The 26,251-nt window shown below is 50.3% G+C and overlaps 1 protein-coding gene across 1 annotated transcript; it reads right to left on the minus strand.

Moving 5' to 3' along the window:
• Positions 1-1,762: 1,762 nt before the first annotated feature.
• On the minus strand, positions 1,763-25,689 carry OTULINL (OTU deubiquitinase with linear linkage specificity like). Its single transcript, XM_080804927.1, has 8 exons — positions 25,527-25,689; positions 9,462-9,621; positions 9,342-9,373; positions 9,148-9,239; positions 8,245-8,394; positions 5,887-6,015; positions 4,713-4,982; positions 1,763-3,353 (listed from the first exon to the last, which is right to left on the minus strand). Exons 1-8 carry the CDS (start codon positions 25,594-25,596, stop codon positions 3,180-3,182), a joined length of 1,077 nt encoding a protein of 358 aa, XP_080661053.1. The 5' UTR covers positions 25,597-25,689; the 3' UTR covers positions 1,763-3,179.
• Between the last annotated feature and the right edge of the window lie 562 nt (positions 25,690-26,251).

Genomic DNA, 26,251 nt, shown 5'->3' on the forward strand with positions numbered 1-26,251 from the left:
GAGATGAGAACAACCTGATATAAAGACTGTGAGAATTAAAAGAAGTCCAGGTGCCAGATGGCGGAATTAAACTTGCCCCCTATCAAAAAAGTCTGTCTTTTTTTGTTTTTTAAAGACTTTATATATTTATTTATTTATTTGACAGAGAGTGACACAGCAAGAGAGGGAACACAAGCTGGGGGACTGGGAGAGGGGGGAAGCAGACTCCCTGCCTACCAGGGAGCCCAAGGCGGGGCTTGATCCCAGAACCCTGGGATCATGACCTGAGCCGAAGGCAGACGCTTAACAACTGAGCCACCCAGGCACCCCGAAAAAAGTCTATCTTGAAGATAAAAAAAGTTATGAGGCTAGATGTTGGTAATGGTGACAGAACAGTGTGAATGTCTTTAATGTCACTGAACTGTACATTTAAAGATGATGAAATTGGTAAATTTTATGTTATGTACATTTTGCCTCACTACGTCAGCCAGTCTTATACTGGTATTCACACACATGTATGGACACATATGGTCAAAATTTAAGTGAGAAATATATTCTAAAACCAGAAAGGGACAGGGTGCCTACGTAGCTCAGTCAGTTAAGCCTTCAACTCTTGATCTCAGCTGGGTCTTGAACTCAGGATTGTGGGGTTTGAGCCTTGCGTTGGGCTTAAATAAAATTTTTTTAAAAAATCAGAAAGGGACAAGGACATATGTTTTCATTTTTGCTGTAATTTTCTCATCATTTAAGACATATAAGGTTAGAAAAACATTAAATGTTGGCATCACGCAGGAAATTCACCTCCAAGTTATTGCTGGCCTTTAAATGTGGTGCTAAATTTATACACACTTCCTTCTAATTAGTTTGTTACTCATTATACGACTGAATTAAAAACAAAACCAAAAACACCCAGTACCTCCTCCCTTAAAATCTTTCTTGGACGACTTCCCAAAACATGGCAACTATTTACACGTTGTTGCTTTCTACTTTCCTTGTATCGAAATGCCCTTTCTTCACAATTTGGTCTCACCCCACCCTGCCCTGCACCCCCCAACACGACATTAAGGATAAACATGATTGGTTAATAGATCACAGAGCTATGGGCTGCCCGTCCCTGGGGAGAAGCTTTTCCTTTCAATCCTGGACTGAAGAGGAAAGCACTAGATTGGGGAGGGAGACGTGAGGTCAGTGGTCACGTCCAAATGGCAGGTAGGTGCCTGGACAGCTCGACTGGAAGCGTAAGTCTAGAACAGACAATCCAGGAATATCCCAGTAGCCTGCAGCAGTCTGTCATCGTATCTGCTCTTGAACACAAAGAATGGAGTTCATTGTTTCTTCTCCCAGTGATAGATCATGGGGATAGCTTTGGACAGGACCAAAGAAATGACAGGAGTTATACAAAATCATAGACACTTCCAAGCAGGAATGCACTGTAAAAATCAATTAAGAACTCCTAAAAAAAAGAGAAGAACTCCCATTTCTTGTGGCTATCAAGGCAACACGAAGCCCCTTGGTCTGAGATGATTGCTTCCCAGCTCTTCAACCAGAAAACGAAATGACAGTAGGCATGACACAACATACCATCGGACATCTAGCTTAAGTAGGACGCTGATTATCCTCAGTACAAAAGAATCTGGATGCTATCTTCATATACCACAGCATGTAATGTCCCTTATTTTATTGACAGAGGACACAGTATGAAAATGGGAGAAAACATGAGCATCAAAAATGTTAAGTCACTCTTAGAACGGATTTATACCTTTGAAGTAGTACATCATTGGCCAAGGTTTTAAAAGTTATTTTGTATTTATTGAAACTCAAGACAGACCAGCAAAGTACCTTCAAAATAAAGATTAACAAAATAAACTAGAAAACTATTTCTGAAATAGAGATGACCAAAAAGTAGTTAGCTTGAGTATGTTAGTTGTCAACTGTTGCTCTCACATGTTACCAGAAACCTAGTGACTTAAACCACACAAATGCATCATCTTATAGTTCTGTGGGCTAGAGGTCTGACACAGGCTGCACTAGGCTAAAATCTGGAGGCTCTAGGGAAGACTCTGTTCTCTTGCCTTTTCTGGCTTTCAGAGGCCACCCCCAATCCTTGGGTCATGGCTCCTTCCTCCATCTTCAAAGCCAGAAATGTTGTACCTCTCTGCTCTCTGTGTCACATTTCCCTTTGGCCTTGACATTCTTCCAATTCCCTCGTCCCCCTTTTTAAGGACCATTAGAATTATGCTGTGCCCACCTAGAGAACCCAGGATCACCTTTCTATTTCCAGGTCAGATGAGTACCTTAATTCCACCTGCAACCTGATTCTTTGCCATTTAACCCAATGGATTCACGGGTTCTGGAGATTAGGACATAGACATGGTGGGGGTGGGGCAGCATGATTCCAGTTACCACACGTTAAATACACATGTAAATAAATACACCACAGTTTAATGTTTTGTAATAGTTCAGTAATTGTCATTCAGTTGCCTTAATCTATAGAATTAATCTTTTTTATCCACATAAAACAGATGGGACCGGCCAGATGCAATAGTAACCAAAAAAATGTAAAGCGATATAAAACACATTGTACAACATTACAAAGTAGTGATTATTTGTGTATGTGTTCATATAGGTATATACAAAACTATACAATGTATACACACGTGTATATGTGTGTATACACACACACACAAACACACACATGACTTTACAGTTAATCAAGTGGTTCCAGAAAAATCAATATACCATAAAGATTCCAGGGAAGGTAATGCTTCTAAAATAAGGCCACACTTATGAAGATCCAAAATCAGTCAAAGACAAGGTTCCTAACGAGAACATCAAGGTTAGAGACAAAGTCTTTCCTGTTAGTCCTTTTTCCCTTTTCCTCTCGATTTTTTCCTGTTGTACTGCCCAAATTTGCCGTCCTTGTGCCCTGAAAAGCCTGCCACATGTGAAATGACCAGAGCCCATATGAACAAGGTCAAACCACCAACCCACAAATATTAGTGAGGCTGGTCTGGGGGAAATTGCTGGAAAACAAAGGAACGCCATCCACGCAGCCCTGTGTCCAGCGCACCTGCCACTCCAGAGAAGAAGGTCCTCAGCCTTTCGGGGGCTGCAACGCTACCTTTGGTTTTCCCGCTGGACTTTCCTTGAAAGTGTGCCTGCTGTCACTGGCGAGAGCTGGTGCCCGGTCCACACCAGACTTAAAAGACGGGAACGTGGTAGTGGCGGTCATTCTCCGTCAGCAGGGAGATCTCTGGCCACTCCCTGGGTGGCAAGTCTGGGTAGCAGACCTCGAAGTCTCTGCAGTTAAACTTGAACAGTCTGAACACTTTGATCTTTATTTCAAGGGAGTGTCCAAGAATAAACATATCGATCTGCAGAAGAGGAAAAAGAGGTCACAAACACACATCTCTAACCCCGTCCCCCAGCAGAGGAGGCAGCACGTTCTCCTGCAGCTTAGCGAGGAATGAGTAATGTGCTTACTTAGATCCACGCATGAACCACTGAGGGGCCAAAGTCAGGAACACATGTCCACGACGTGGAAGGCAGGGGAAGGCAGGGGAACATCTTTGTAGACTAGCATGGAAAAATTACAGGGAAAAGCTGTTTGGGGGAGTGGGGGGACAACTACTAAAAATAAAGGAATGCTCAGAAGAAAAAAGTCACTTTTTCCAACAGTTTGAAATCAATTTTGATAAGAATACAGGTAATTTTGTACATTGCCTAAGAGAACAAAGCAAGACAAAATCTCTTTACGATGGGGATAAGAAAGTATTCGCTGGATGGAAAATTTTCTTTTCTTCTTCTTTTTTTTTTTTTAAAGATTGTATTCATTTATTTATCTGAGCATGCGTGCATGAGCAAGGAGAGAAGCACAGGGAGAAAGGGACAAGCGGGCTTCGCACTGAGTGTAGAGCCTGATGCGGGGCTTGATTTCACAACCCCAAGATCATGACCTGAGCCAACATCAGGAGTTGGGCGCTTAACTGACTGAGCCACCCAGGCGCCCCTGGACTTAACATTTTGCAATATTTTTTTTAAGTTCAAGTTCATTTATTGTTTTTAGTAATTTCCACACCCAACGCGTGGCATGAACTCATGACCCTGAGATCAAGAGTTGCATGCTTTTCCAACTAAGCCTGCCAGGCGCCCCTAAAATTTTTCAATAATGTCTATTTATCTTCAGCAAGGAACCAAATGCTTTCCCAAACTTCATCTCATTTTCCAACAGGATTTTCTCCTGGTTCAACTCTGTTGTGGGAGAACCTGCCACCATCTGGGAGGCAGAGTGAAAGGTTAGAAAGGCTTCCCACCCTGGGGTTCTCTGGTCCCGGCTGGGAAGACACAGCAAACAGCACGGAGCCGTGAGGCTTATTCCTCTTCTTTCCCTTCTTCTTTTTTTTTTTTTTTAAAGATTTTTATTTATTTATTTGACAGAGATCATAGGCAGGCAGGGGTCGGGGGGGAAGCAAGCTCCCTGCTGAGCAGGGGGCCTGAGTCGGGGCTCGATCCCAGGACCCTGGGACCATGACCTGAGCCAAAGGCAGAGGCTTAACCCACTGAGCCACCCAGGCGCCCCTCTTTTCTTTCTTTTTAAGGGCCAGAGATATCAACCCATTACCTCTTTGCAGTGGGTTTTCTCACTGCTGAAAGGAAATTCCAGACACCTGTGCGTTCAAGGACGGCCAGTATTGTCCTGAATCAAACACACAGGGTTCTTCTGCCCCCATTACCTGCTCCAGTCCACACGTGTCGCCCACAGGATTCAGGTGGTTCATCATGAAACTTAAAGGGTCAGATGATGTTTCCCGGGCAAACAGGAGTTGAAAAAGACTGGGAATGACCTTGTTAGTCTTCATTTGTTCATAAACTTCGGTGACTTGATAGAGCATGATAAACTTTAAAGCTTCATATAGTTTATATTCCAGAAGAACATCAGAAAAAAGGATGTTGCACATACTTCCTCTCTTGTGGTAATCTTTAATTCCACTAAATTCAGCCCACTAAAAATACAGATGTAAAAGGGAAATTTACAGGGGAAAGGTGAATTCCTACACATGGCATCATTTTTAAAGTAGTTATAAAAATAAACCAAAGATTAATAGAGGGGAGCTTGAACGTCTCATTTTATAGCTTTTGACCCTGATTTTTTGTTAACCACAAGTATGTGTTACTTTTACAATCACAAACCAGTTTAAATGAAACATTTTTCAAAAAAAAGCACTGTCAACTTCGTAAAATGCCAAGCAAGTGAGTTTCCTGACACCTTAAGATAGTTGGGTCACACAGAAGAGACTCAAGAGATAAACAGTACTAACTGGTACTCTTTACCACTCACTTGCCAAGCACAGATTAAAACACTTTGCAGACATGAACTCACTGAAGCCTCACCATGACTGTAGAGGGGACATACAATTTACATATCAGTTTTACAGACCAGGAAACTGTGGCACAGAAATGCTATGGTTATCCACCAGGGAGAATTCATTTCAGCAATCCAAAATCTGTGTCTATTAAAAGGCAGGAAAAACTCTTAGTTCAAATTATAGCATCTGTGTTATCCCCAAATTATTAATAGGGCACATCCCAGAAGGGCATTTCTGAATGCCCTGCCTGGACTGTGCACCCCACCTTTCGAGGGGAAACAGGTACGTGAGTGTTAAGGTTTCCCAGAGAGCCCACAAAGGCCTCCTTAACCCATAATGGCCTCATTGCCACATACAACACGGCTCGTTCATTACTCGGAAGGTGAAAGAACAGGAAAGCCAATCTCTACTTCCTAGAAGAGATGCTCCTGGCCACGTGTTCTCCTTATTAGGAATCGAGTGACATGCCTGACAAAGAAGGGCCACTACATCTGGGGGGCGAGCTTTCATTCCTAGTCTTATCCTCCCCCAGAACACTCACCTGTGTTTTCAATAATTCCACACATTTACGTAATTTTCCAAACACGTTGGAACCTGTATACTTCTCAGGACCAAAACTGTATTGCTGGATCCAATTACAACCTTGTGAAAAGAGCAGTTTTTCAGGAAGCTTGAAAAGGAAGTAGATGCCAGCCATGATTAGTACCTCAACATTTATGGCCCACAATTCAGAATACGTCACAGTGTATGATCTTATCTCCCTTAGCAATCTCCATTTAAAAACATGACGACAACAATTAAATAAAAGCATATCATTACTTCTTTTCGATCTGTGGATTATAGGATTTGAATCAGATTCTTAATTTATAATTTTACAACTGATGAAAACGTACATGAAGATTGTGTCTATGGAAACAATCTTTCTGCATAAAACACTTCCTAAACTGCCTAGTTATATCCCTTTAGAAATTATGCTAACAATGCTAGAACACCACAGTTCGTCAGGGGGCACGTGGACTTTAGGACCAGGCGCTGGGGTCCGATCTGCGCACTGTCACTTACCAGCTGAGAGACTGCTCAACTGGGCCAGATCACTTACTCTCTTGGCCTCACCCTCCACCATAAATCAAGGACAATGCCACCCACTTTACAGGACACTTTTTGGGATTAAATAAGATTACAGAATACATAAGACTCTGATCAGTGAAGGGATCTAATCCATTTTCCCACCCCACTGAGACTGGGGAGCCCAGAGGCTTGGTTATAGTCTCTGTCCTCAGCAGGTAGCAGGCCTAGCCCACCATGCACACTTGACAAGTACTTGCTAGATAAAAATGAAACTAATAAAAACAAGTGTAATTTTAAAAATGGTAAGGAAATAAACCATATACAGTTACATATATTCATATACTTTATATTTCCGTGCTCCTCCGTCCTTAAATGTATGTCCTAGATTAAACACCCTACATTCAAAATAAAAATTCAGGTTGTTCGTCAAGAGTGTTCTGCCTTTGAAAGAAAGGAAGGAAAAAAGGAAGGAAGGAATGAACAAACGATGGATGTACTACCTTACACTCTTAAAATGAAAAAAAAACAAACAGGGTACAGACTGGGCGAAAATATTTGTAAATCACATATCTGATAAAGCACTTGCACTCAGAATATATATATAGAACTCTGGGGGCACCTGGGTGGCTCAGTCATTAAGCGTCTGCCTTCAGCTCAGGTCATAATCCCCGGGGTCTTGGGATCAAGCCCCATGTCGGGCTCCCTGCTTAGCAGGAAGCTGGCTTCTCCCTCTCCCACTCCCCCTGCTTCTGTTCCCTCTTTGGCTGTCTCTGTCTGTCAAATAAATAATTAAAATCTTTTTTTTTTTTAAAGAACTCTCAAAATTCAGTCGATAATAAAAGTAAAAATAATTTTAAAATAAAGTAAAAAAATAAAATTAATAAAAATGTGCAAAAGACTTCAACAGACACTTCTCCAAGAAGATAACACGGAAAGACATTCATCCTTCCACAATAGAGGAATACCAACTAAAAGCAGTGATACCAGTGAACGCCTATCAGAATGGCTAAAAATAACCCCAAATCGATCCTGGTTAGAATGTGGAACAACTGGAACTCTTACACTTTACTGGTGGAAATGCAAAATGGCGGAGCCACACTGGAAAACAGACGGCAGGTTCTTATGAACTTAGACCTACACCTACCACATGACCCAACAATGTCTCTCCCAGGCATTTGCCGAAAAGGACAAAATCCTGTATGGGGATATTTATAACAGCTTTAGTCATAGTTGTCAAAAACTGGAAATAATCCAGATGTCCTTCAAGTGATGAACAGACAAACAAGCGGTGTCATACTCATGTCAAGGAATAGCACTCAACAATAAAGAGGAATGAACTACAAGTTCACGTGGCCTGGGTGGATGGCAGTGCATTCTGCTAAGTGAAAGAAGTCAGAGCCAAAAGGCTACATGCTGGATAGTTCCACATACTAGACATTCTGGAAAAGGCAAAAACGATAGGGACGTAAGACCTATCAATGGTGCCCCCCGAGCTAGAGGTGAGAGAAGGGCTGACTATTAAGGCATGAGGGGGGGATCTCTGGTGTGCTCTACGGGTTTGTCAAAACTCGAGTAAGTGTAGAGTAAAAAAGGGAATTTTAGTAGACCACCTTGCTTATGAAGGACAGATGCCCTTCTTGAGAAAAGATGGCGACATTAAAAAGAAACAACACTGAGTAGGAGAGCCTCTCTGAGATGGACGGGGTATGTCGGGCCTTCAAAAGCTCCTTCAATCTCAGGACGTACAGAGCCGCCCACGGAAGACCCAGTCACCTGCACGGCAATGCTTATCGACCCGCCGTTCCCCCTTGTTTCTGGCGTGCAGATGTACCTTCACGATGTCTTTCTCTTTCATCCAGGACGGAAAGGAGAGGCCCTGGCTGAAGACCTGGAACAGCACTGACCTCAGCGCGTCATAGTTGTCTCTCCTCACTTGTCGGACACATTTAATGTGATGCCGCCAAAACAGCTCCTCGTAAGCCTGTCCGCACAAAAAGAAGTTGGTTTTCAACTCCTCTGGATAAGAGAATAAACAAAATGAATTCACTGTACCGTCAGTGGGGCATGGCTCCCCAGTAAAGTGGACGACAGAAATGAAAACAATTTCAAAGTATGAATGCGACCACGTGTCATTTTAAAGGGACTCCCCTGTGTATTGAGTCCATGTCCTGCTCTTTCAGTTGGTGAATTCCTGGACACCCAGGGCCAGGGAATATCACTTAGGGGAGATGATGGCTTCAACCGGACCACAGCGAAACAAAAATACTGGATACATTTGCAACCACGCTAAAGAGTACTTGGAACGAATCTCTCTTGCTGCTGGCAAGGCTGGACACCACCGCTGAGAAGAGCTACCAGGCCTGGTCCAATGGGCAATTCTAAAAATCCTCAAAATCTTTTATATCCAGGTAAGGAAGTCTCCCCTGCACGTGGAGGTGGGGCCATAGGCCTGGGGTGGGGGGAGGGGCGGGGCTGAAAAGAGTGCCACCCTCAAACTGCCCGAGATTACAGCCTCATTTATGTCCTCATCCAGGTCCTCAGAGGCCCTTGCTCTGGGTGTCAGCCCAAAGCCACCGTGTGGCCGCTGCTTGACTCCACCATGAGTCACAATTGCTCCTTGTGGCACATCTGGCGTTAGCGGATCTCTGGGCTCCATAAGGCAGAGTGGAATGTTTGTTTCCCGGTTTTTCCACATGCATTCTGCCTCGTCCGGGACCCGTAGCAACACACGCACCTTCCTCATCAGCTTGGCACGTGGCGTCTCTCCTTTCCACTCTCTCGCGCAGTAACTGAGCAGATCAACCTCGGCCTCGACGCTGAGGTTCCCTGGACCAAATCAAACAGAAAAGGGAGTTGAGTTTCCCTTTCCTCGCCCTTCTCAAACCCTCTCTGCACCTTAGAGGTAAGAAAACATCTGAAAATACTTACTTTTGAATTTTCTCTGCAGATAGCCAATCCACCTGCAAGACAAAAGGAATGGCAATGTCAAATATCTACTTGGAAGAGCAGGGGTCTGTTTGTAAACCAGAAGCTGATCCGACCACCTACCATTTCAGCCAGTGCCCTAAATCACAGTGCATCCTCCTGCAGTAGCATAGGGCGGCCACCAGACAAGCCGCTGCCAACATCACTGACCCCTTCGCTAGTCTCCACACGGTACCCAAAGCCTGGCTGGTGGCTAGCATCCAGGAGTGAACCTGGTCACTTCCTAGAAAAAATAAAAAAAATTAAAAATCACAATTACACAAGTATGCTTTGTTTAAGGGGGAAAATGTATTGGCTAATTTTACCCGCAAAGTATCTATCATTGATGACATGAACGATTTTTATTTTTTAATTTATTTTATAAAGATTTTACTTATTTATTTGTCAGAGAGAGAGCACAAGCAGGGGGAGCAGCACACAGAGGAGAAGCAGGCTCCCCACTGAGCAAGGAGCCAGATGCAGGACTCGATCTCAGGACTTCACGTCCCTGAGCGTCTGTTTCTCAGCCTGGGGATGGCCACAGAGCCTGGCACCCTGGGAGTGCAGACTGCACGGGAACGGAGCCGTTGTGAGCGGAGGAGAAAGGTTAGGCAAGCTCTGAGCGTGCCGTCTGGCAAACCCTGAGGCCCCAAGTCCCTGTCCCTTATCATTTGTTTTGCTATCAGTCCAACCACCCTTCTTTTGCAGATGAGGAAGCTGCATGGGAGAGAAACACTGAATGTGAAAGCTGTAAGGCTGAGATTCAAAGCCCGGGCAGTGTGGTGCCCGAGTGACCCGAGCCCTTGGCTCTCCTGCCCATGCATTATGCCCGAGTCAGTCTTCAAATTAGCTTTGCTACAGCAAGCAGAATTGAGACTCTAAAAAGAGACTTAAAAATCCATGTCCTGCCCCCGCGTGTATCAGTAACCGGATTACAACTCAAAAGCAACAGCCACAGATGAGGACACCACACTCGAGGGCCCCGCGGAACGCTACCATCGTCACGACTTGGGGGATCTCATGGTCAAATCTCATTTCCACAAACACAGCAGAGAGGGGATAAAACTTCCCATGTCGGGACCTTCACCGCCCCCCGACCCCGTCCGCCAGCCCGGCAGTGACCTGCCCAGCCTCCCCTCCCCTGTCCACAAAGACCCGGGCCGGGGCGATACTGACCCCGACCAGCACCGGGAAAAGAGAGCTGGTCCCACCGCCAGGGATTCTGTCATTCAACCCAATACAAAGAGGGACAAGGACAAGAAACACAGGGGCCAGGGAGTGGGGGCCGCAGGTTTGGCAATGAAGCGTCTCCAGAAAGTGGGGGCCACAAGGAGGGGCAGAGAACAGAAGTCCTGCTGGAATGAGGGATTTGGTCGTCGCCCATCTTTGTCAAGAGAGGAAAAAACAAAACTTCGTTTCAGTACTTTTGGAACGGCCCACCTGGGTGGTGGTCCCGCTGGAAAGCGGATTAACTAGGTCTCACAGCACAAAGACAGGCGAGAGAGCCCAGGCCACACAGTGGGGAAACGTCGCTCCGGAGTGGGTCGGACCCTGGAGGAATGATGGCACCGGAGCCTCGCGAAGTCAACAGTGCGGCTATCAGAAAGTCAGATCTCACCTGCCGCCACTCAAACTATATATGGCGACGACAGCACGACTAGAAGTAGAAAAAAAAGAAGGCTTTTTTTTTTGTGGTAAAAGTCTACTTAGAGTTTTTTCCATTCTCTAAAATGTACCAAAGCTGAAATAATTCAAACATTCAAACAGGAAACCAAAAAAAAAAAAAAAAAACAACCCTGAAAACAAAACCAAAAGATACTGTGACTCCGGAAACAGAGTGAATGTGCAGCCGGCAGTCCCACCTGGGAGCCCTGGGCTCCTTCTCATGGAAACTCCTGTGTCTCCTTTGCCCCCAACACTTCTAGGGGTGCCCCGGGCCGGAACAGCCCATCCCTTCGGCCTCTACTTCTCTCCCAATCTGACTCACGGCGCAGCAGCCCGTGACCCCTTCTCCCTACACACATCTGTCTACACTGCCAGCTGCACCTGTCTGATGACTTTCTCCTGGAGCCCATCAGACACTCCCCAGTGGACCATGGAGTGGGGACATAAGGCCTGGGCCAAAAGACGTAAAAGATAATTTAATGCAGATATCTAAGCAGAGGCGGTGAAGAAATATATGCAGTAAAATCATCTTGTTAAGGAAACTTCAGGTAAAAGATGCCAAACTGAATTTAATGACGACAACAGCTCTTGCCTCTGCGTCCAACCTGTGTTGTGGTTAATCAGCAGGACCTGGGAGACAGAGTGCCCGAGAGAGACTGACTGATGGAGCAGGAAGCCGAGGGACCCGTGGGAAAGGTCCCGGGACAGCCACACGCTCTCTGTGGCCAGAGGGGTGAAGGGCTGGGGCGGCCGTGACCAAGCGAGGGACACAGACATTTCAGAGGTGTTGGTAAACTTCTCGCACTCTTCTGAGCTGAGTCCTGGAACACTGCCCCCTTCGGTAAAGTGGATGTGGCTTTCGGGTTGTTCTCAGCAAGGGTGGGAAGTGAAGCAGAGAAGTGCGAAAAGAAGCCAAACAGTGCAGCAGACACAGGAGGGTCTGGGAAGGCCTTCTGTCCCCCCCAACCCCGTCCTCGGCGGTTGCACTTCTCGCCCCCCAACCCCGGGCTGGGCACTGGGCTGGCAGGAAGTGAAGTGGAAAGATGTCTGCTCTGTCCTCAAGGAGCTCGTGGATGGACGGCGCGATGCTCTCCTGCAGGGAAGCCTACTGGTCGGCTTGTCCGGGCCCACCGGGCCAGGCCGGCACTTGTCGGGCTCAGCACACCCTGGTGTGAGGCAGGGGGTCTCTCTGTAGGGACGCAGAATGACACAAGCCCCGGGGCGCCGGGGCGCCTGGGCGCCTTGGTTGGTGAAGCGTCTGCCTTCCACTCAGGTCATGATCCCAGGGTCTTGGGATCGAGTCCCACGGCAGGCTCCCTGCTCAGCGGCGAGTCTGCTTCTCCCTCTCCCTCCCCCTCCCTCTACCCCCCCTTCTTTATCCTTTCTCTCTCAAATAAATGAATAAAATCTTAAAAGAAAAAAAACCAACAACAACCCAAGGCCCTCTGAACTGGACGCCCGCGTGGCAGGCAGACCTTCATCCCCAGGGCGTCGCCTCTCTCAGAGCTTAGTTCTGAGAAACTCAGAGGCTCGAGAACCAAGCAAACTAGAGCACATTAGTCTAAACAAGTGAAATAAAGAGTATGCGAGCAGCACGACAAACGTGCAGAGCGACTCCGAGAGGCCGTCGGGGCTCTAAGCAACGCGGCGTGTGGGGGAGACTAGAGGGGAGCGTCAGCACAGCGGTGTGAAGGCCTGGGTTTAAACGGTCTTGGTTCTCGAACATTCACGGGTTAGCTGTTTGTTTTTGTATCAGTTATGGAGGAAATATTCAGGAAAGAAAAGAAGTCCTCTTAGCAAATCTTGGAAATGTGGGGTCCAAAGTCTTTGTGTGCTTTTGTGTCTCAGGTATTAATTCTGCTCCATTAAGAAAGGCCAGCCTTCCACTTCGTAAAGCACCACAACCAAAAAGTGCAAGACCGGTACCACTGCGGCAGAGAGCCACCAAGCGGAAGGTTTTTATCCCGAAAGCCATGACCAGTAAGACTGTCAGCTGTCATCCTGTCAGGCCAGCCGCTTGGGCTTCCAGAAGAATCCACACAGGATTGGGTATGCTGTACCCCAGGCTCCTGCTCAACCTAGTGTCAGGATGGACGGCAGCAAACCGCTCCTTGCCAAACACTGACAGGATTGTGCGTGTGCGTGTGTAATAATGGCAGAGCTCGGAGCTTTTTCATTTACTGGGCACAAGTTTCGGGGTGTTAACTGCAGCCCATGACTTTAAAAATTAAGTGTGATTTTCTAATCATGGGTCGGGGATTTTGAAAACCCCCAACTCTCAAAACACAAGAGCTGTGGGTGGGCTCGGCTTCCAGGTCCTAGCAAGCTGGAACGCCTTCTCTGGGCAATCTCAGCGCTCCAGGATCACCTCGCCAGCCTGGCGGGCTCCCTGGCCTGGGAGAGACCAGTGACTCGGAGGGACAAGCCCAGGACTCTGTCTTTACTTTGCCATCGTCTATCTGCAGGACCTCAGCCAAATCACTTAGCTTCGGGGATCCCAAAACATTTGCCCAGCGGAGAAGACCATCCGTGGATAACAGAGGGTTAGAACGAAATTACACCCACGCCACGAATGGGTACTTGCGAGGCCGGGGCCCGGGGCAAACAGAAACTCCCCGGCTGAGTCCCCACTGCCATCTCCCCCCACCTCCGGGGGTGGGGACTCACTCCCACGTGTGGGAGACCATTTCCTTTTCGGGACTATTACTCTCTTTACTGATCCAAGTCTATTATTAGTCTATGAACACAGAGTAAGCTCCTCCTGCGGGCTGAGCTGTGGGCCAAGGGCTGAAGCCACCACTGCGAGCCCTTGTCCTGTGTTTGGGGCACGACCGAGGCAACGCTCCAAAGAAACAGAGCTCCAGCAGCAGACGTGACCTTGGCCAGCAAGAGGCAGAGTGGAGACCCAGGACAGACAAGCGTCCACAAGGCAAGGGAAGCAAGGCAAGCGGGCCATGCTCAGAGTGGCGGGGCCTGCAGATCCTGTTCGAGATGCTGCTGCTGCCTGAAGATCAGGGAAGGGTCCTGAGCAAGAGGCCGGTGTGGCGGGATCCGTAAGCACCGGCCTGAGAGGGTATTGCTTAGAGTCCTGAGGAACCTGTGGGATCGCCCTTCTACACGACACCTTTTAAGTCTTTCACGGAATCACAGGATGCTTTGGGTGAAGGGGCTGGGGTTCCACTCGTTCCCCAAGGTCCAATGTACACCAGCCCCTAAGCGGAGCGAGTCCCTCCGCCCCGGCGTCCCTCTGCGCTCCGTCCAAGCTGCAGGTGGTGAGGCGTCCCCGTGACCGTGTCCCCTGCTGGCCAGAAAACACCTCTGAGGGGAAAAGCAAATCTTGAGTCACCGCGGACCTGGGCATGTTGACGGGCTGTCGCTTGCACCCTTCATCTCCGGGGTGGAGAACGTGAAGCCCAGAGAACAGCGAGTAGAAGTCTGAACTTGAACCAACACGTTCTGACTCAAGGTCAGTGCCCCTCCAGTTAGCCTCAGAGCCACCTTCCCAAAGCAATTCTCTTCCAAGAGTTCACAGCAATCTACAAGCACACCCGTAAAAGGCGGCCATCGTCTCCACCTCGCCCGCTTCTCCTCAGTTAAACATTCCCATCGCCTCGACCAGTCCTCATAGGACAGTCTGGGCGGGGGGGGGGGGGTCCTCTTCATCATCCGGGTCGCTCTCCTCGGAACCCCTCCATGCTTAGAGTGAGGCCACAGGACAGAACACAATGTCCTGAGTGTGACCCACCCCGGAGACAATGCGAACCCTTGACCGCCCCTTCATTCCCGGTCAGGGTCAGCAAGCTTTCCGTAGAGGGTCGGAGAGTGAGTATGTTAGGCTTCCCAGTCATCTGCTTTCTGTCACAAGTTCTCAAATTGTCCCTGACAAAGAGCAGCCATGAGACAGTATGCAGGGGGGCTGTGTTCCCAGAAAACTTATTTACAGATACCGATGTCTGAATTTCATGTAAGTTTCCCTTAATTTCATGTAAGTTTCTTTTGATTTTTTTTTTCTTTCCCCAACCATTTAAAAAAAATGTCAAAACCATTCTTAGATGACCAGCCATCCAAAAACTGAGTGGCGCCAGATTCAGCCATAGACTGTGCTTTGCCAAACCCTGTTCTAGATGATTCGCTCAAAGGATGCATACAGCCCAGACCGTGGTAGTTAGGATTGCAGCGCAGTGAAAGAAAAAGCCGTCGGCTCGCGATTAGCCTGCCATCGACTTAGAGCCCTTCAGACCAGCTGCTGGAAGAAGTCTCCCCAACCTCCAAAGGGAGAGACAAGGCTCGGTGCTTTCATCCCACGCTTCCCAGACTTCCAGCTGCGAGGACTTTCCTGGACACCCGGCTCTGGCCTCGGTCCCAGCCCTCCCCGACTCCTTCCCGAGGGAAAGCAGCTGGTCAACTTGGCCAGTCCTCGTTTGCCAGCAGAGAGGGGCCCTTGGGCCTGACCTTTTGGGGGTGGGCTCAGCTCGGGCATTGCTCAGCAAGCCCGTCCGGCCACACAACTAGGACGTGGGGGCTTTATCCCTGAGATGACATTTAAAAACCCTCTGATGCTGGGCACCTGGGGGGTGCGGTGGGATGCTCGACTCTTGATTTCAGCTCAGGGTGTGAGGTGGAGCCCCTCTGCCCCTCCTGCTTGTACTGTCTCTTGCAAATAAATAGATCTTTTTAAAATTCAAAGACTAGAAATAAAATTCTCTTGACTCCTGTGGCTGCCTTTCAGGTCATTCAGAAGCTGGGAAGGGAAGCAAGGTGGCCGTCATGCCGGCTCCATGCCTGAGACCCAGGAGCTGACACGTAGCCCCGCTAAACATCACGTTCCGGGATCTGGTTCGCTGCCCGCCAGGACTTCGGTGGCACGCTCTCAACTCCCAGACCTCTAAAGATTAAGCCTGTCTTCCACCTCCCAGTACAAATCATTTATGAAATGGGACCGAGAGAGAACTAAAGGTACACTCAGACGATCCACTCTTCATTTCTGCCCTGCGACGGTTTTTCCATCAGTCAGGCCCGCCTGGGCTCGGCCGCCACTGATTACTCATCCTCCTAACTAGCTTCCCTTCCCCAAACCATTGTCCACTCTGTAGCCAGTGGTGTCTTTTTCTTTGTTTGTTTGGGACTTGTGGCTTTTCTACATTCAATGGATGTGTCATCTCCTATTGAAAAATCTTTCTGGCTTTTTTTCTTATTATTATTTCTGATTTTTTTTTTTTAAGAATTGTATTTATTTATTTGACAGAAAGAGAGAGGAAGCACAAGCAGAGGGAGCAGCAGGCAGATGGAGAGGGAGAAGCAGGCTCCCTCCTGAGTAAGGAGCCCGATGTGGGGCTCGAACCCAGGACCCTGGGATCATGACCTACCGACGGAGCCACCCAGGCACTTTTGGTTTTCTTACTTGTCGGAACGACTTGACTCCTAGCAGCCGGTGAAGTGAGCGGGAAAGGCTTCTAAACAAGGTGTGAGAGGTAATGGTGCCTCACTTCCTAGCCCCAACCTAGCCAGAAGCCCTGGAGAGCCCGTTCTTCTGGAACCAGGAACCAGCCGCATCCCATAACCCACAACATCTAGGATCCCACTGAGAAGTGGAGATGGGCCTGCCCGTGAGGGCGGCACAAAGTGGGGCCTCCCTGGGCTCCGGGCGTCTTCCTCCCTCCCCGCTCACCCACCCCTGCCCCTCTACGTGGTCCTTTAGCTCTGCTCTCCGGGAAAAGAAACCAGTGGCTTCCAACACTATAGACATGGCACGCAGGGTCTCTGGACCAGCAACATCACTACCCAGCGGGCGCTCAGGAACATAGGTCCGCGGACCCCGCAGAAGCATCTGTGCTGGGCAAGGTCCCCAGCCACCGGGCCCCAGCCACCGGCCCCGGCCACCCGCTCGCACACCACCCCTGCAGGCCACTGCGATGCAGCCCATCTCCCTGCCGCAGCTCCTGCGTTTCCTGACTCACTGGTTGGGTCCCCAAGGCATTCCAGTGCCCCACCAACGCCGAGACGGGCCACCGTGAGTACTCGACCGTTTTGTTATCTCAAATAACCTATCATCTCAGGCCAAGTGATTTCCGAAGTTCCTCGCAGGAGGAAGCAGGCCCGCTGAAGTCTCAGGGGCCGTGGGATCCCGCCACGGGGAGCGCCGCCTGCGTTTTGTGCCTCCTTCCCTCGGGCAGTAGGAGGGCGCCGATTCCCAGCCACTGCGTGTCCGCAGGCCGGGCTCTGCCTGCCTGAGAAGGGACTTGGCTGAAATTCTCATTAAAGGCATCCAACTGCTCCTCTGGCCTCCAGCAAGGGTGACCGACAAATCCTGGCCTGCCTGGGACTCTCCCAGGTTCAGCAGTAGAAGTTCCACGTCCCGGGACAGTCTCATGCCAGACAGGCCGGCCGACGGCGGTCGCCCGCCCTCCGGAGCCCCACGCGGTCTGACCCCAATTCTTCCCTCTTCGCTCCCCGCTGCCTCTTGCTCAAGAGGCCTGCTTGAGCAAGCCTCAAGGGCTGCTCCCTCAGCGCCCGCAGGGCTTCCCGCCGGCCTCCCTGGCCCGGGCTCCCTCTCCTGCCTGTAACAGCCTCCATCTCCTCCGTCTCCAGCTGTCCGCGTCACTGTCACTTCCTGGGGCAAAGCCTCTGACCCATTCCCACCCCCTCCTGCCCTCCCCAGGCTTGCTCAAGTCCCCGTCACTCGCTCGGCACACAGTGTCCCTTCCCTTCGCGGCACTTAGCACAGTTTACACAACCGTGTTTGTGTTTGATCGGGGCCTGTGTCCCCACGTCGGTAAACGTCTTGAGGACTGGGATTGTGTCTGTTTTCGCTCCACTTTCTCGGTGCCTGGGCACAGGGCAGACGGTTAATAAATATTTGTCGAATCAGTAAAATGAATCCACGTAATCAGGATCCAGGCTGCGTATCTCCGTGACAGACGCTGTGGCTTCCCTCAGTGCCCGTTCTCTCTCCTTCCACAGAAGGAGAGTCCTGACCTCCAGCTGGGTGCGTGGCTCCTGGAAAAGGCTACATTTCACCCTCCCCGGGGGGCGGGCGGAGCTGCCCGAGAGAACTCTGACGAGGCAGCATTAAGTGCACTCTTCAGGGGGCTCTGTTGGGAGGGATGCGGTCCCCGTGCTTCCTCCTCCCGCCTAGCCAGAACCTGCGTGTGGGAACTGGTGTGCGGCCGCCATCTTGGGCCACGAAGCAGCCGGCCACGGAAGCCACGCATGGACGGCAAGCGGAGGGGCCGGGCCCCTCACACCGTGCGGCCCACTCCAGCGCTGGAGAGCCACCGTGGAGCTGGAACATGAGAGAAATAAACTTGATTCACTTATTGGGGTTGCTCTGTTATCCGGCCTCCGCCTCGGTGGTCCCTTCTGACTGGGAACACCACACCTACGTCAGAAACAGTGAGCCACCGCGTTTTCTCTTCCCTTCATGACACTCATGTACGTACAAAGCAGGAAATGAGAATGTGAAGCGGTCACCCAGTGGGACGGCTTCCAGGTAGAGGAATGAGCCAGCCTCAGGGACTCCGGAACCCACAGTCTGGTCCTAGAGAGCTGAGCGCCTCTGGACCTCAGCTTCCTTCCCCGTGGACAGACGCACGGAGGCCAGGCCGTCCACTGCCAGTTCCCTTCCTCCACCCAAGGCCTCTTTATGGTGACTGGTTTCTGAGTTCTCCCAGAGGAGTCGTCACACTGGGGCACAGGCCCGGGAGTTTCAGCAGTTGTGAAGCAACTGAAGTTCAACTACGCTTAAAACATTACCCACAACTTGCACCGCAGGAAAGACACCCTGAACACATACAGCAGTTACGTGAGACCGTGACAGGTGCCAGCAGAGACCCCCACCCTTAGAAGCCCACGCTGGGCTCTACAGATCTCCCACAGCAGGGCCTCATGGAAGTGACCAGTTTCTCAAAACAGCAAGAATTTTTTTTTTTTTTTTTTTAAGGGACAGTGGAGGAGGAGCCTGGGAGGGAGGGAGAGGAGAACTGTGCCTTCGGAGGTTACAGGCTCCACAGTTTGAATGAATCAACCGATGAGGCATAGATGGGAGAGTGCAGCGGAACTTTAAAGCATGAAGAACAAGACGGCACAGGTCAGCAGCCTTGGTTGCACAAGTCCTAACAGTCAGCTGAGTTGAACGCATCCGCGGAGTTCAGGAAATAGTTAAAAACCAAACTAGAGGGAGACACGGTGGATAACGTCGATCTCATAAACTCTCTCTCCGTTCAAGGAGTTTCTCTCTCTACTTTAGACTGCAGGAAGGATCGACATGCCCTTACACCGATTCCTGTGCAGAGCTGAGGGAACCAGAAGTATTATATTAATAATGTCACTGGCGGGCACCTGGGTGGCTCAGTGGGTTAAGCCTCTGCCTTTGGCTCAGGTCCTGGTCTCGGGGTCCTGGGATCGAGTCCCACATAGGGCTCTCTGCTTGGCAGGAAGCCTGCTTCCCCTCTCTCTCTGCCTACTTGTGATCTTTCTCTGTGTCAAATAAATAAATAAAAATCTTTTAAAAAAATCATTTAAAAAAGAAATAATGCCACTGGCTACAATTGCTTTTCAAGGTAAGGGGCCAACCTGATCCTTGGCTACAAACTGAACTCCAAGTTCACTTTTTAAAATGCCAAGTGAAATGCTGAAGAGCTGATCTGTCTGCCGGCATCAGGACTGTCCAGCCCTGTACATCTAGATGGCCACTGATTACACGCAGCCCACACCGCACGGGCTTGCCACCTCTTTCACTTCCCTTTCCTGTCAGCTGTCCTGCTTCCTCCGTGTCACTGGGACAGGCATTTCGACCTGTCCCAGGGACACGACTGGGAAGACACAGAGCACTCACTTTTCCTGTCACTCTAGAGACCTCGCAGGAAAGCTGATGTCTTCCCGGCACAGGTCCACAAACATGGCCACAATGTACCAGGTATTGCTCTAAGACCTAGGGAACAATTCTCTCTTAACCAGGCAAGAAGGAATTTAGTTCACTTCTCCTAAATTTGGGGGACTAAAGGCTCCGGGAACTCTCAGCCCTGGGCAAGAGGAGAGACACAAGGTGTTCAAAGACCTCCGCCTGACGAGCTCCCCCCACCAGCTCCCCCACCCACCTCTGCGGCGTTTGTACCCATTGCTTTTGTACCCACTGCAGCTGTCCCAAGCCTGGAGAGAGCAGGCAGCTCATGTCCTCTGTACCGGGAACAAGACAGGGCAGTGTGCTCCTTTCAACAGTTAACCCTCGATGTGGAATCAGATCCCACTTCTCTCTGAGTTGGGGGAAAGGGGGTGTCTGGAGGAACCAACTTGCAATTCCATGACTTTTCCCTCTGCTAGAAGACTAACCCTAACATTCATTAACGCCAACTACAGGGCAAGCAGAGAAAGTGCTAATGCAATATTTTAAATTACCATAGATCTACAATCCAACCATCCCACATAGACTCAAGCCATTGATACCTGGTTAAATCAACAACAAAAGGCTCACTATCAAATTCTTAATTCAGAGATTCATGGAGCATGGCATTTTACATGTGATGGTTTCTAGGATTTTTAAAAATTCATCTGACATAGAGAAAGAGAGAGACAGAGAGAGAACATAAGCAGGGGGAGCAGCAGACAGAGAGGGAGAAGCCCGCTCCCCACTGAGTAGGGAGCCCAATGTGGGGCTCAATCCCAGGACCTCGGGATCATGACCTAAGCTGAAGGCAGACACTTAGCCGACCAAGCCACCCAGGCACCCCGGTTTCTGAGATTTTTGTTTATTACTTGAAAATCCCAGCAACAGTATTGCAACAGTCCTTAGTCTCCTAGAAATGAACGTAAGCATTTTATCATCCTCTTATTTTAAACACGATGCCATCTGTCTCTTCTGGCTCCAGTGAAACAAGAAAGTAGTAAAATGGGGTATGACCAGAACAAAAGGTGACTGGCAAAATGAGCGCATAAACAAAACCTTTTCTCTGTTGATTTATTACGAAATAATATTTATCTGTTCTTCCATTAAGTTAATTACAAGTCAATAAACGTGTAAGCAACCTCGATTCTGAGAGCAGACTGCTTTAAGTTTACTGCTCGTTTACAAGCAATGTCAAGTGAGCAGGAGAAAAAGATCAAATCCGGGGGCCTGATAACTCACTCACTGCTCTCAAGATGATGCAGCGGCTTTCATAGCTACAAAGAAGCAACCACGAATGTTGGAAGTTTTAGCTCAATCATGAAGACTTTTTCATAATCTCACTTCTTCTGTCCCCCAGACCTGTGAGTTACATGGAGCAACATGGTATTAAAGTGATAACCAAACTTGAATTGGGAAGAGCTGACATGTAGGGAGGGAACCGGGAGACGACAGTGCTTGCAGGTAGAATCCTGATCTGAGTTTCAGGAGACAGAAGAGGTGGATGGTGAAGAATCGGTTTTAGGTGGAGCCAGGCTGCCAGGGTTGGGTTCGAATCCTGGCCACTACTTACTAGCTGGGAACTTGGAGCAAATTCCGACAGAGAGGAGGTTGTGAAGATTACCTGAGACTATCCATGGGCTGTGTCTCCACCGAATGCCCACTGTTTTCCGTGGCAAGGACAACTGTGGTACTCTAGGCAGAGGAGACAGTGCGCACCCACGCCGGGAAGCCAGGTGAAAGGTCATTTTCAAGTCCGTAACTGTGCCAGTCAAGTATTTCTACTTAGCTAAGCACCTGCTACTAAACGTACATCGTGTCATTGTGTTTAGCATCGAATCCATCTCACAGAAACATAAAAGTTTCAAAGTGGGACAAAGCGGCTGGCAAAAAATACCAACTACGGACCATTTGGTTTTAAACATTCTGTTGTGTGTATGTTTAATTGAAGCATTGGGGTTTGTTTGTTTGTTTGTTTTCCTAAGCCTTCAAACTTTTTCTTTTTTAAGATTTTATTTATGACAGAGATAGTGAGAGAGGGAACACAAGCATGGGGGAGATGGAGAGGGAGAAGCAGGCTCCCCACTGAGCAGGGAGCCCGACATGGGGCTCAGTCCCGGACACTGGGATCATGACCTGAGCTGAAGCAGATGCTTAACAACTGAGCCACCCAGATGCCCCCAAATAGATTACTTTTCCTTTAATTTTTTAAAAAATTAACATATAATGTATTATTAGCCTCAAACTGTCTTTTAAAGATGGAAAATATTTCTCTTTAAGGTTACAAATAGCACACAAAGAACCTCAGCTACTCACTCCTCTCCTCCTTGGTACCCACTGACCCCTGCCAGCAACCCCCCCCCCCACCCACTGTTCAGGTCCTGGAGGGCAGAGCCTTTGAAGGCACTGATTCTAGAATAAGATCACAATTGGTAGCACCCTTTTGCAGTCCACGCTGAGGAGGAAATGTGTGAGCCCCACAATCCTCATCAGTCTTCTTGCCATGGACCAGCTGGCTGCCTGGTCCTTAGCTGTTTGATTTGCCCACTCTCCCTTTAAACACAGAAGCGCTCACCAGGTAAACTCACCTGGCTCCCCAGCGTGCCACCCAGATTGCCCAAGGGAACGGGGCAAAGAATGCATTCAGAGGATCATCTGCCTTGTACGTAAAGTCATCCCTGAATGGCTATGGAATAACGTATTCTATGATATGGAGGAACATATCTTTCAACAAGCAGAGAGGTTTACATGGGAAATCTTGTACAAGTTGTATGTGACTTGGTAGCGATAAAATAGGGATAAAAGTAACAGTAACCTCGTGGTGTAAGGACACGATGATGATGATAGTGGTAAGTGCTTACTGTGGGCCAGTCGCAGTTCTAAGCCCTGTGAATAAAGACAACGCGGAATAAAGACAACAACAGAACTGAAAAATATTGGCCATGACCATGATTTTTAAACTTTCTGTTTAGCATTAGACTCTTTCCCCCAAGCGAAATTTTACTCAGAACAGCATATAAAACAAGAAAGGGTGTTGGGGGGACAAAAGGCAAAAGCAGAGCTGCTTTATGTGTAGCTGGAGGCAGGAGACCTGGCTGCTGGGTGCCCTGTTCTACCTGGGGCACTCCTGGCACCCCAGACTAGCCCCTAGGGACCATCCTGGGGTCCTGCAGCTCCTGAGGACATGGCTGCAAACTTGCGGTCTTTTTGGTGAAGAACCAGGGCAGAGTGTGAACGAATTCTAACAGTTAATGACCCGGAGGCTGGCCAGAGGCAAGATGAGCCAGGAAACATGTGGGGCGCACAGAAACTCCCCAAGCGCCCGACGGCCAAAGGTATGTGGAAGACTCGGAGTTTCTCCTCCAGTGGGTGGGTCTCCCCTGCTTCCTCTTCCCCCACCCGGTCTTGGGGCCTCAGGGCATTGCACCAAATCATCTAGGGGGCCACTTCCCTAATATTCCAATTCTGACAGTGTCTTTCCCCTCATATTGTGCACAGATGCTTTAGTTCAAGATTCTCAATGTCCCAACGCTTAAAAAGAGTAAAAATGGATACCAGAAAATTCTTTTCATCCCTACCTGCGCTGTAGGGATGCTGTTCGGCTGCTGTCCAGTTGGTTTTTACTGACAAGTGTGACTTGTTAGCTGTTGCCATTATCTCAGAAGTGAACCTTGGTCTTCCTCTTACCAAAACAGGGGTAGCTAAAAATAACCTGCCCCCATCCTACCTTTGGCAAAGGCCTTAAAATCCGCCCCCACCCCCCCGCCCCAGACACCACCTGTGAAGAAGGGAAACTACGCTCCTAAGTCCTCAGAGGTTATGGGTTATGTTTTGGAGGGAAAAAAAAAAAAGTTTTCCATAACCTGATCCTTGAATCACATTTTTCCACTGCTGCACACCAACGGCAGTTCCCACAGGCTGGAGAGGAAAGAATTCTCTGGCTCACAGCGCTGGCACACCTTGAACTCGATGCATTGGAAGGAAAAATTCCTGGCCATTAGGTTAAGCCAAGAGTAGGCACCTTTCTGCCTCCCAAACCAGCTTTCTCCTGCTGAGCCCTACCTCCATTTCCAGCTTTTAGCTTTCTCTCCCAGTAAGGCAAGGGGGGAGGGGATCACATCATAAAAAGTTCGAATGAGGGGCGCCTGGGTGGCTCAGTGGGTTAAAGCCTCTGCCTTCAGCTCAGGTCATGGTCCCAGCGTCCTGGGATCGAGCCCCACATCGGGCTCTCTGCTCAGCGGGGAGCCTGCTTCCTTCTCTCTCTCTGCCTGCCTCTCTGCTTACTTGTGATCTCTGTCCGTCAAATAAATAAATAAAATCTTTTTTAAAAAAAAAGTTTGAATGACTACACCCTCGGGAAATATTTGCCGGCTCTTGTAATAATTCAGGGTACAGAAAGGTTGAAAAATGAGTTCCTTTTCCAAACTTTTGAGATTAGGAGGTAAGTCAATCATAGGATTCTAGACTGGGAGGGGCCTTATGGCCTTATGGATCTGCTACCCCCATGTCTTCATCAACGAGTATGAGGATATGAAAGTCCAGTATGGCTGCGGCTTCTAGCAAGTCGAGAACTCCTGTCCTGACTCCCAGAACGGCACTGTTTCCACCACACCCAACAGCTCAGGTGTGAATCAAAAGTTCCTCCTGAGACCAAGAACCCCAACTAATAAGCAGTCCTGGCACCTGCCAACTTCCCATAAACGCTGCAATACCTCGGGCCCCAACTCTGTTTGTGAGCAGGCATGCCCCGCCCCCCCCCCCCCCCCATTCACCAGCAGCAACGGGAATGTGCTCAAAATGAGAAGCTGCTTCGTCCCCCTCCCTCGGAGCTGGGGCTGCCCGCTGAAGAAGGGAAGGGAAACAGCCTCCCCTGCACCCCAGCCGCGGACGCCGAGAGCCGAGCTGCCCAGACGCGGGGTGGGTGGGCGGAGCGCCCCCGCCTCAGCGCCCATCCTCGAGCCCGAGACCTGTGCCATTGCTGCTCCTGTGTTAGGGGACACTGTTGTTCAAAAGCCAGTTTTCTCTGTTGTTCAGCAAGTCTTGACGGCTGCGAAGGTGTGGCCCACATCCTCCACCAGCAAAGCGCGAAACCCGTCAACTCCCCCCGCCCCCCGCCCCCCTGCAACTCCCCCGACAACAATCAAGTTCTCAGACTGGACGCCGAGAAAGGGACACTGCCGCTCCCCGGCGGCAGGGCCCGACCCCCAGCGGCTGCCTGCGCCCGCCACCCCGTTCCAGCCCGCAAGAAGGACTCCCTCCTCCCAGGAACCTGCCCTCCCCGCCACCGCAGGTCGCTTCCAGCCACGACCCAAACAGCTCTGCCTCCCGAGGGCAGTTCCTATATATGCAGATGCGACGGGACAGTCGTCCCCGACTGCAGCCCAAACCCTGCCGGAGATGTCTGGGGGTGCAGCCGGTTGCCCACCGTCTCGCCCTGGGGCGCCCCCGGAGCTCCCAACCCTCAGCGCGCGGGCGTCGCACCCCAAAGCCGCGGACTGCGCCGACCGCCCGCGGGGGAGAGCGCGCCCCGCGCTGCCCGCCGACCCCCGCCCTGCCCCGCCTCGCCCCGCCCCGCCCCGCCCCGCCGTCCCCCGGCCCGGGCCCACCTGCGGCGGGGGCACGAGGACCCTCCCGCTCCCGCGCCCGCGCCTCCGGGGCGCTTCTCCGCGTCGCCATGCCGGCCGCGCGCTGCGGACGGGCGCGGAGCCTCCCCCGTCGGTCAGTCGGACGCCGCGGCCGCCCGCCGGCGCCGGGGATCGCTTCCCCGCGGCTGGCAGGCTCTTTAGGTGCGGAGTGGGGACGGCGGTCGGCGCTCCCGCCCCGGGAGCCCGGCGGCCGACTGACGCGCTGGGCGGCCAATGGGAGGCCGCGGCTGAGGTGGGCGGGGCCTGGGCAGAGGTGGGCGGAGCCTCCGCGCACCTACGGGGTCCGCCGCGGCTCCGCGTGCTTTGCGGGGCGTGGGAAGCTGCTCCTCCGGGGACGCTTGTGAGCTCCACCTGGGCGGGTCCCGCGATTTGCCTAGCACTTGACATCGAAAGTCCCTTGAGTGGGAAGCAAAGAAACTCGGTGGGTGGGATGACGAGGGAGAGGGACCCGCGTGTTGTTCCTCTCCCCCGCGAGGGTACGGAAGGATTCCTCTCCTTGGCCGGACTTCGAGCCGCTGGTGGGTCACGGCCATGGGAGGGCGAGCCTGGATCCAGATGTAGCTCCCGGCCCAGGGCCTCTTCCACGAGGCTGGGCAATTTTTTTGATCTTTATTTTCCCCTAGGTCAGCAGAACCGAGTAATGCTTACTTAGAAGTCACGCACGGTTTGCTTGAGGAGCCGCAATC

Source organism: Martes martes (genome assembly GCF_963455335.1).
Source record: "Martes martes genome assembly, chromosome: 5".
Taxonomy (NCBI): domain Eukaryota; kingdom Metazoa; phylum Chordata; class Mammalia; order Carnivora; family Mustelidae; genus Martes; species Martes martes.